Raw genomic sequence first — 9,923 nt, 5'->3', positions numbered from 1 at the left:
CCTTGCCCTGCCACTGCCTTGTCACCGTCACCAGCAATAAATGACACAAGCTGCACTCGCTGCCAGGCCTTCTGCGTGTGTTGGTGTGATGCCGTCTTGATGGGGGGGGGGGGGTGACAGTCCCCAAAGTGTCACTTAGGGTGTCCCTGGGGTGTCGGCACCCAAATTGATGGCACAGGACGGTGGGTGGGGGCAGACGGTGCTGCTTTATTGCCGAGGAGGGTTGGGCGTGCAGCACCAGCGTCACCCAAACCCACCCCTTTCCTTGGTCCCCCCTGCCCCGCCAGGGACACGGCCAGGACATTTTGGGGACACCGTCCCTAGACGGAGATGGAACCGTCACGGAAGTCGGTCTTGCCGATGAGGGCGTTGATGAGGACAGGGTGGCCTTGGCGACACGCGTCCTGCGCAGCACGGAGGACGGCGTCCAGCCGCTCACGGTCCTGGCGACCCACCACGAAGCCTTTGCCACCCAGCGCTTCGGCCACCGCGTGGTAGTCTGTAGGGAGGGGACAGCGGTGGTGGCCTTGTCACCTCCATGGGACTGGCTTGATATTGGGGTGATACAGGGCCACCGGGCATGGCTTGATCCAGGGTGACACGGTGCCACCAGGCATGGCCAGATCTGGGGTGACACGGTGCCACCAGGCACGGCCAGATCTTCCCAAGGGTGACACAGGTCCACCAGGCACAGTCCAATCGTCCCTGGAGGTGACGGTCCCCAAAGCTATGTGATGCCACCAGGCATGGCCTGGTCCTCCCCAGAGTGATGTGGTGACCCCCAGCACAGCTCAATCTACCCCAGGGTGACACGGTGCCACCGGGCATGGCTCGACCCAAGGTGACATGATGCCACCAGGCATGGCTCCATCCACCCCAGGGTGACATGATGCCACCAGGCATGGCTTGATCCTCCCCAGGGTGACGTGGTGACACCAGGCATGGCTCCATCTACTCTAAGATGACATGGGGTCAACCCAGGTGTCCCCAAATCTGGGGACAAAGCAGGGGGGGGGACAGTACGCACCCAGGTACTCGAGGCCACACGCCACGTTGCTTCCCAGCAAAGCCACTTGCTCCCGGGAAATCTGGCTCCAGCACGCGTCATTGCCCACCAGCGCGATGACAGGCGTCTGTAGGGGACAAAGCACAGGGCCACCGCGCCCCGGTGACACCCCGGGACGGTGACAAGACCCCATTTCCCCCCCCACCTCACCCCATTTTTGGCACCGTCTGACCTTGTGCCGCACAAAGGTGTCGAACTCCATCAAGCTGTAGCCCAGCGAGCCGTCACCGTAGAGGACCCAAACCTGGCGCCGGGGAGGGGACAAACACCGTGAGGCCACACAGTAGGTGGCACGGCGATCGCCGTCCCCGTGGGCCACCGCAGCCCCGTACCTCCGCGTCGGGACGGCAGAGCTTGGCGCCGAGCGCGAACCCTCCGCCGACTCCCAACGTGCCGAAAGCTCCTGCGGAGACAACAGCCGGCGGCGTCACCCGTGTGTGTCCCCGCTACGGTGACAGCATGCCTGGGGCTGGTGGGGGGGGGGCGGTTTCTTACCGGGGTCCAGCCAGGCGAGGGGACGTCGGGGACGGACGATGTAGGCGGCGGTACCCACAAAGTCCCCCCCGTCGGCTACGAGGAGGCTCTCGGGGGGCAGCAGCGCATCCAGGCGGTGCAGCAGGTCCAGGGGGTTCAGGTGTTGCGGGGTGGGGGTCGCTGCCTTCTCCCTGTTGGGGGGAGACACCCCACAGACCCCCCCCCCCCCGGGCAAGGAAGAGGTGGGTGGGATCCTCCAAAGAATGGGGATGGGGGCTCCCCCATCCCAGTTGGAAATGGGTTGAGATCCCCCAAAACTGGAAATGGGGAGCCCCCAGAAAGGGGCTGGGATCCCCCCACCCAAACAGGCCACCATCCATACCCCTCCCTGTCCCCAGCCCAGTCCCTGTCCCCATCCCTGACGCCATCCTTATTCTTGTGCCCGTCCCTGTCCCCACGCTCATCCCTGTCCCCATCCCCACGCCTGTCCCCATCCCAGTCCCTGAGCCTCTCCCTGTCCCCATCTCCGTGCCTATCCCTGTCCCCACCCCTGTCCCCGCTCCTGTGCCCATCCGTCCTCATCCTCATCCCTGTCCTCATCCCCATCCCTATCTCCATCCTCATCCCCACACCTGTCCCCATCCCAGTCCCTGTCCCCATGCCCATCCCTATCCCTATCCAACACCATCCCTGTTCTTGTGCCCATCCCTGTCCTCATCCCTGTGTCCTCATGCTTGTCCCCACGCTCATCCCCATCCCTGTCCCCATCTCCGTGCCTATCCCTGTCCCCCACCCCTGTCCCCACTCCTGTGCCCATCCCTGTCCTCATCCTCATCCCTGTCCTCATCCCCATCCCTATCTCCATCCTCATCCCAGTCCCTGTCCCCATGCCCATCCCTATCCCTATCCAACACCATCCCTGTTCTTGTGCCCATCCCTGTCCTCATCCCTGTGTCCCCATGCTTGTCCCCACGCTCATCCCCATCCCTGTCCCCATCCCCACGCCTGTCCCTGTCCCCATCCCAGTCCCTGAGCCTCTCCCTGTCCCCGTTCCCATCCTCCTGCCTGTCCTCATCCTCATCTCCAGCCTCATCCCCACGCCTGTCCCCATCCCGCGTGCGCTCACCGGTTAGCCTGCTCCTTTTTCCGATCGGCTTCGCGCAGCCCCTCCACCCAGTCACCGGGGCAGGTGTAGCCCCGCAGGCTCCGCGCCAACCGCACCACGAAGGAGGCTGCGTCTCCTGCCGAGAACGCCCAACTCATCGCACCCCCACGCCGCCCATTTCAGGCAGGGGATGGGGAGCCAGGGCTGGCGTTAAGGGTCTCACCTTGCACGGCGAGCCGGGGTTTCCAGAAGACATCGGAATTACGGAGGAGCTGCGCCCGGTCCCGGTTAACGGCCACGATGACGGCGCGGCGACTGAAAAGGCGCCCGTAGGAGAGGCGAAAATCACAGACGGAGCCTTGGGGACACACACAGGGTGTCAGGATGGGGACGGGGACACAGCGGGTGTCGCGGGTGTGTCCCATCCCAGTACCTGCCAGCAGCACCAGGTCGGCATCGCGGAGGGCGTCGCGGCGGTTCTGGCGCAGGAGGAGGGGGCTGCCGGGGGGGAGAAGCCCCCGCGCCGCTCCCCCCAGGTAGCAGGGGATGCCCAGGGCCTCCAGCGCCGCGCTGCAGGTAGGTGGGCATCAGCACGCACCAAAACCGGCTCGGTCGGGCTCCGAAATGGCTCGGTTTGGCCCCCAAACCAGCTTGGTTGGGGTCCCAAACTAGCTTAGTTGGAGACCCATACTGCCTTGGTTTGGCCCCAAAACCAAACTCAGTCAGGGCCCCAACCTGGCTGGGTTTGGCACCAAAACCAGCTCAGTTGGAGCCCCAAACTGGCTCGGTTTGGCCCCAAAACCACCTCTGTCAGAGCCCCAAACTGGCTCGGTTTGGCCCCAAAACCACCTCTGTCAGAGCCCCCAAACTGGCTCAGTTTGGCCCAAGACCAGCTTGGTTTGGCCTCAAAACTTGGCTCAGTTGAGCCCAAGAACTCATTCAGTCGGACCCAAATCTGGCTCATCTGTGCCCACACTGGCTGGTTGATCCCTAAAGCAGCTCATCTGACCCCAAACCCACTCATCTGTCCCCACACAGGCTCATCTGACCCCAAATTGGCTGATCTGTCCCCAAATCATCTCACCAGACCCCCAAATTGGCTGAACCATTCCCAAACCCGGCTCAACTGTCCCCAAACCAGTTCACCCATCCCCCAAACCGGCTCATCCATCCCCCAAACTGGCTCAGCTGTCCCCAAATCATTTCACCAGCCCCCAGACTGGCTGATCGGTCCCCAAACCCAGCTCAACTGTCCCCAAACCGGTTCATCCATCCCCAAACCAGCTCAGCAGCCCCCAAATTGGCTCCACCATCCCCAGACCGGTTCATCCATCCCCAAACCAGTTCATCCGTCCCCAAAACATCTCACCGCAGCTCCTCGGCCGGCGTGGGCGGCAGCATGGCCTGGCTGCCCACCAGCACCAGCGGCTTCGTGGCCCGGCTCACCAGCTCCGCACATCGCTGCACCTGCGTGCGACCCAAAACCACCTCGATCAGCCCCAAAAAAACGGTTCGGTCGGGTGCCAAAAACCAGCTCGGTCAGCCCCAAAACCAGCCCTATTTGGGCACCAAAAAGCCAGCTCAGTAAGCACCAAAACTGGCTCAGTTGGGCACCAAACCTGGCAAGGTTGGCCCCAAAAGCCAGCCCTATCGAACCCCAAAACTGGCTTAGCTGAGCCCCAAAACCAGTTCAGTTGGACCCTGAAACCGGCTCAGCTAAACCCCAAAACTGGCTCAGCTGATCCCAAAATCGGCTCTGCTGAGCCCCCAAACTGGCTCAAGTCAGCCCCCAAAACCACTTCAGCTGAGCCCCAAAAACCAGCTCAGCTAAGCCCCAAAACTGGCTCAAGTCAGCCCCAAAAACCACTTCAGTTGAGCCCCAAAAACCAGCTCAGCTAAGCCCCAAAACTGGCTCAAGTCAGCCCCAAAAACCAGTTTAGCTGAGCCCCAAAAACAGCTCAGCTAAGCCCCAAAACTGGCTCACCTAAGCCCCAAAATCAGCTCTGCTGAGCCCCAAAAACCAGCTCAGCTGATCCCCCAAAACTGGTTCAACTAAGCCCTAAAATCAGCACAGTTTAGCCCCAAAACCAGCTCAGCTGAACCCCAAAACCAGCTGTTTTCACCCCAAACCCCAGCTCTGCCTTACCCCAAACCTGCCCCAACCAGCCCCCAAACCCATCCCAATCCCCCCCAAAACCCACCTCATCCTCGGTGGCCAGCGGCACCTGGACGGGCAACGGGGACATGTCCCGGGGCTCCCAGGCACCCGCGAAGAGGTTACGGATGTAGTTTTGGAGGTACCTACCAGGGGGGTGGATATTGGGGTGCTGGGACCCCTTGGGGTGCCAGCAGCACCCTAGGGTGCTGGGGGGGGGGGGGGCTGCAACTCACCACTGCACCACTTTTCCCTGCAGCCCCCGGGCGTTCTTGGTGCCACCGATCTCTTTCTCGACCACGTGGAAGGGGTAGAGCACGTCGATGGGGAGCTCCATGAAGACGGGTCCTAAAAAATTGGGGTGCAGACGGTGCCCCCAATGTCACCCCAAAACCGCTTTTGGGGGCTAAACCCCCCCCTCCCAATTCAAACAGCGGCACCCCAAAACACCACCACCCCAAAACACCACTGTAAATCATCCCGGGTGACCCGTGGCGGGGAAAGAAACCCATCGCCCAAGCGTTCTGGGGGTGGTTTTGGGGGAACCCCCCCAATTTTTTACCGGGGGTCCCCGACTGCGCGGTGGCGATGGCTTTGCGGAGGGTGGGGACGATGTCACGGACGGCGCGCACCGAGACGCACGCTTTGCAGAGCGTCTTGAAGAGCGAGAGCTGGTCGATGTCCTGCAGCGCTCCCCGACCCTGCGAGAAAAACAAGCCTTGAACCCCCAAAAACGGGGGAACCCCCCCCAAAAAATGGGTCCGAGAGGGAATTTCTTTGGTCCCCCCCACCTTCTGCAGCGAGGCGGCTGCTCCCCCGATGAGCAGCAACGGTGACTCGGCCATCTGGGCGTTCTTGATGGCCGTCACCGCGTTGGTGACGCCGGGACCGGCGGTGACGGCGGCGACACCGATGCGACCTGCGGGGAAATATGGGGGGGGTGGAAGTGGGTCCCTCTGCACCCCGATTTTTGGCCGGGGATTCCGGGCACGTTTGGTTGCTCATCTCGTTGGCACGCAAGCGGCTGAATTAGCTCGGGGGGGGGGGAAGAATGGGGACAAAACCCACCATGGAGCGACCCTGGACACCCACAAAGTCTTCGAACCCTTCTCCGCTCAACCAGCACCCCACCAAGCTGGGACACCCCAAAATCCTCCATCCGTTGGGGCAGAAGAAGGTGCTGGCCATGGGGTCACCTTCTCCTCATCCTCTCCTCACCAGAGCTACCAAATTAGCGCCGGCGGGGGAGATAAATGGGGACAAAACCCACCATGGAGCGACCCTGGACACCCACAAAGTCTTTGAACGCTTCTCCGCTCAACCAGCACCCCACCAAGCTGGGACACCCCAAAATCCTCCATCCGTTGGGGCAGGAGAAGGTGCTGGCCATGGGATCCCCATCCATATCCGCACCCGAGAGCCTGGAGACAGCATCGGCGGCGAAGACGGCGGTGGCCTCGTGCCGGGTGTCCACCACGCGGATGCCCACCTTCTCGCTGGCCACCAAGATGGGTGAGATGTGGCCACCAGCCAAGGCGAAGACGAAACGGACGCCGTGTGCCTTCAGCACCTCCGCCACCAACTCACCACCGTGCCGGGGGCTTCGGGGGTCTACCTGCACGGTGGGGAGATGACCGGGAGGATGTACGCGGGGTCGCCATCCCTTTGCCGAGCCGCCGGCTGGGATCACTTAAAAAATAGGCGTTTTTCGGCAAAACCACGGCGTTCTCACCCGTTTCATCCTACCTTATGCCAGAGCTGGTAGAGGAGCCCCAAGCGATACGCCATCCCCAACAGTGCCGCCGCCAGCACCGCCAGGAGCCCGGCGCAGGCGTAGCCGATGCCGGCGAGGAGATCCATGGGGATGCCGGTGTGCCGGGAGCTGGAAAATGTTGCCAGGATGGAGGCAAAAAACCAAAAAACCAAACCCATGAGATCGGGTTGCACCGACCGGGGATGTGCCAAAACCACCGCGGCATGGTGCCACCGTCCCCAGACCCTGGTGAATTGAACCCGGATTAACTGAACCTGGTTTAATTGAACGGAATGAATTGAACCTGGTTTAATTGAACCCAGTTTAACTGAGCCCGGTTTAATTGAGCCCAGTGAATTGAACCTGGTTTCCCTGAGCCCAGTTTAATCAAACCTGGTGAACTGAACCCAGTTTAATTGAACCTAATGAACTGAACTTGCTCAACTGAACCCAGTTTAATGAAACCAAGTTTAATTGAACCCAGTTTGACTGAACGCAGTTTAATTGAACCTAATGAACTGAACTTGCTCAACTGAACCCAGTTTAATGAAACCAAGTTTAATTGAACCCAGTTTGACTGAATGCAGTTTAACTGAACCCAGTGAACCCAGTTTAACTGAACCCAGTGAATTGAACCCAGTTTAAATGAACCTGGTTTAATTGAACCCGGTTTAATCAAACCTGATTCACTGAACCCCATTTAATCAAGCCCGGTTTAACTAAACCTGATGAATTGAACCCAGTTTAATTGAACCCAATGAATTGAACCCAGTGACTTGGATCCAGTTTAATTGAACCGTTTAATTGAACCCAGTACCACTTCTCCGGCTCAACCCGCGCGCCAGTCCAAACCCAGCTCGTTTGCATAATTACCCCCTAACGAAGGTGGTGGTGGCGGCAGCGCCCTGGCGTCAGTCTGCCACAATTCTTGGCGCGGGCGTAATGACCCGAAGGGAAGAGGCGGATGGTACCAAACCCAGCCTAATTTCCCCCAAAATATGCATGGTTTTAGCCACTTCCCACACCCAGAGCAGATTCAGACACCGGATTTTCTCCTTAAACCCCAATTTCCCCCTTTTTGGGCTCAAAAAAAGGCGTGTGGATGTTGCAGCTCACCAGCGGCAAACGCAAGAGCGAAATGGGGCAAAAAAAGGCTCAAATTGGGCAAAATAATCCCTTTTTGGGGGGCGGTTTTGGGGTTCGGTGTGTGTCGTCCCCCTCCCACCCAGGACGGCAGTACCTGCTGGGTGACGGTGACGGCGAGGTGACGACGGGTCCCTGTGACAAAGGGGACAAGCTCAATCCTGGGTTTTTTTATCCCGTTTTGGTTGTTCCCTCTGTCCCCAAGGCCACCCCTGTCCTGATGGTCACCCCGATACCATGGCCTGATTGTCCCCTCTGTCCCCAAGGCCACCCAATTGTCCCTCCATCCCTGTGGCCACCCTTGTCCCAACTACGTCGTGTGTCCCCCCCCCCATCCTTGGTGTCCCCCTTCTCCTTATGGTCACCCCAACACTGTGGCCACCCCATCCCGCTTGTCCCCTCTGTCCCCACGGCCACCCCGTCCCAAATGACCCCGCCCATCCTTGGTGTGTGTCCCCCCCCCTTGTCCTTATGGTCACCCTGAACCTGTGTGTCCCCCCCCCTCTCCACGGCCACCTCTCTGCACGGTCACTCCTGTCCCTGTGGTCACCCTGTCCTTGCTGTCCCCCCCCCCCCCATGGCCACCCCATCCTCGCTGTCCCCCCCCCCCCCATGGCCACCCCACCCTTGCTGTCACCCCCCGCCTGTCCATGTCCACCCTGCCCCGTCCCACCCCCACAGCCACCCCTGTCCCTAGTGTGTGTGTCCCCCCCCCGAGACCTGTGACACCCCAGGGACCCCCCCAAACCCCTTGCTCACCCCAGTCCCCCCATTACTCTGTGTGTGTGTGTCCCCCCCAGACCCCAGACACCCCCCCCCAACTTTATGACCCCCCCCAGGGCCTGGGGACCCCCCCGTCCACCAAGGGGACCCCCCCCAAACCAAGGGGACCCCCTTTCCCAGCCCCCCCCCCCCAATAACCCACCCTGGGTCTGGGATCACCCCCCCGCAGCCACCTGCCCTTCCCGGAAGTGCCGTGCCTCACAACCCCGCCCACACCTGTCGACCCCGCCCACAACTCCTAATCCCCGCCCCAATCCCCACCCGTGACCACGCCCCCATACCGTCGGAGAAGGGCGGGGGGGGAGGGGGTGTAAGCCCGCCGCCTCCCAGCGTTCCCCAGCGCCTGAGTCACGTGAACGCGACCTTCCGGCCCCGCCCCCTCCTCCCCCCCCCCTCCGCGGGCGCGCTGGCGTCACTCGTCCGCGCGCCGCCCTCGCCGCCTCCCCGCAGCGGGGGGCGCTGATTGGCGGGTCGCGGAGAGGGGCGGGGCCACTCTCGTCCTTGGGGGGCGGGCGGGGCTAGCAAGGGGCGGGGCCAGAGGAAGGGGCGGGGAGGAAGGCGGGGCCTGTCAGGGGAGTCTCCCATGGGGGAACCCCCATGGGGGGCTTTTACATGGAGGTCTCGCGTGGGGGGGGGGGGATTTAACATGGAGGGGGCTCACTTACGGGTCTCCCATGGGGGGTGGGGGTCTCCCATGGGGGTACCATTTCTTGGGGGGGTTAACATGGGGGGGGCTCATTTGGGGGGGTCTCACTTGAGGGGTCTCCCATGGGGGGGGTCTCCCATGGGGGGTCTCCCATGGGGACTCACTTGGGGAGTTTCACATGGGGGGGGGGGTCTCGCTTGCACGTCTCACTTGGGGGGGGGTCTCCCATGGGTGGGGTCTCCCATGAAGGTCCCATTTTGGGGGGTTTTAACATGGGAGGGGCTCATTTGGGGGTCTCACTTGGGGGGTCTCCCATGGGGGGGGTCTCACTTGGGGAGTTTCACATGTGGAGGTCTCGCTTGCAGGTTTCACTTGGGGGGGGGTCTCCCACGGGTGGGGTCTCCCGTGGGGGTCCCATTTTGGGGGGGTTTAACATGGGGGGCTCATTTGAGGGTCTCACTTAGGGGGTGTCCCATGGGGGGGGTCTTGCTTGCAGGTCTCACTTGGGGGGTTCTCCCACGGGGGTCTCTCTTGGGGGGGGTCCCACTTGGGAGGTTTCACATGGGGGGGGTCTCCCACGGGGTTTCCCGTGGGGCTCTCTCATTGGGGATGGGGGGGGGCTAAAAAAGGGGGTGGTCTCCCATGGGTCTTCATGGGGGAGTGGGGTGTCCCCCATGGGGGGGTGGTCTCAGGCTTTACCCCACACGGGTGCTCACAACCGCCTGCAGAAACACGCGTGGGCACATCCACGGAGCGTTGCACCCTCCGGGAACCTGCCTCACCCTCCAAAACCCCTTC

At 61.8% G+C, this 9,923-nt stretch overlaps 1 protein-coding gene across 1 annotated transcript; it reads right to left on the bottom strand.

Annotated features, from left to right (window-relative positions):
- Positions 1-226: 226 nt before the first annotated feature.
- On the bottom strand, positions 227-8,677 carry ILVBL (ilvB acetolactate synthase like). Its single transcript, XM_052798967.1, has 17 exons — positions 8,653-8,677; positions 7,794-7,831; positions 6,547-6,682; positions 6,214-6,415; positions 5,592-5,719; positions 5,363-5,501; positions 5,037-5,148; positions 4,847-4,946; positions 4,015-4,112; positions 3,079-3,215; positions 2,869-3,003; positions 2,667-2,781; positions 1,562-1,731; positions 1,399-1,469; positions 1,239-1,310; positions 1,028-1,133; positions 227-499 (listed from the first exon to the last, which is right to left on the bottom strand). The coding sequence occupies exons 3-17, from the start codon at positions 6,658-6,660 to the stop codon at positions 321-323; spliced, it is 1,878 nt and encodes a 625-aa protein (XP_052654927.1). The 5' UTR covers positions 6,661-6,682; positions 7,794-7,831; positions 8,653-8,677; the 3' UTR covers positions 227-320.
- Between the last annotated feature and the right edge of the window lie 1,246 nt (positions 8,678-9,923).

Source organism: Harpia harpyja, chromosome 10 (genome assembly GCF_026419915.1).
Source record: "Harpia harpyja isolate bHarHar1 chromosome 10, bHarHar1 primary haplotype, whole genome shotgun sequence".
Taxonomy (NCBI): Eukaryota; Metazoa; Chordata; class Aves; order Accipitriformes; family Accipitridae; genus Harpia; species Harpia harpyja.
The sequence above is the reverse complement of the archived record's forward strand: the minus strand, read 5'-3'. Positions and strand labels throughout refer to the sequence as shown.

Coding starts and splice junctions, on each gene's coding strand:
- ILVBL (XM_052798967.1), bottom strand. CDS start 6,660: ATGGATCTCCTCGCCGGCATCGGCTACGCCTGCGCCGGGCTCCTGGCG. Junction 6,416..6,546: donor TCTACCAGCTCTGGCATAAG/GTAGGATGAAAC, acceptor CCCACCGTGCAG/GTAGACCCCCGAAGCCCCCG. Junction 5,502..5,591: donor CAGCCGCCTCGCTGCAGAAG/GTGGGGGGGACC, acceptor TTTTTCTCGCAG/GGTCGGGGAGCGCTGCAGGA.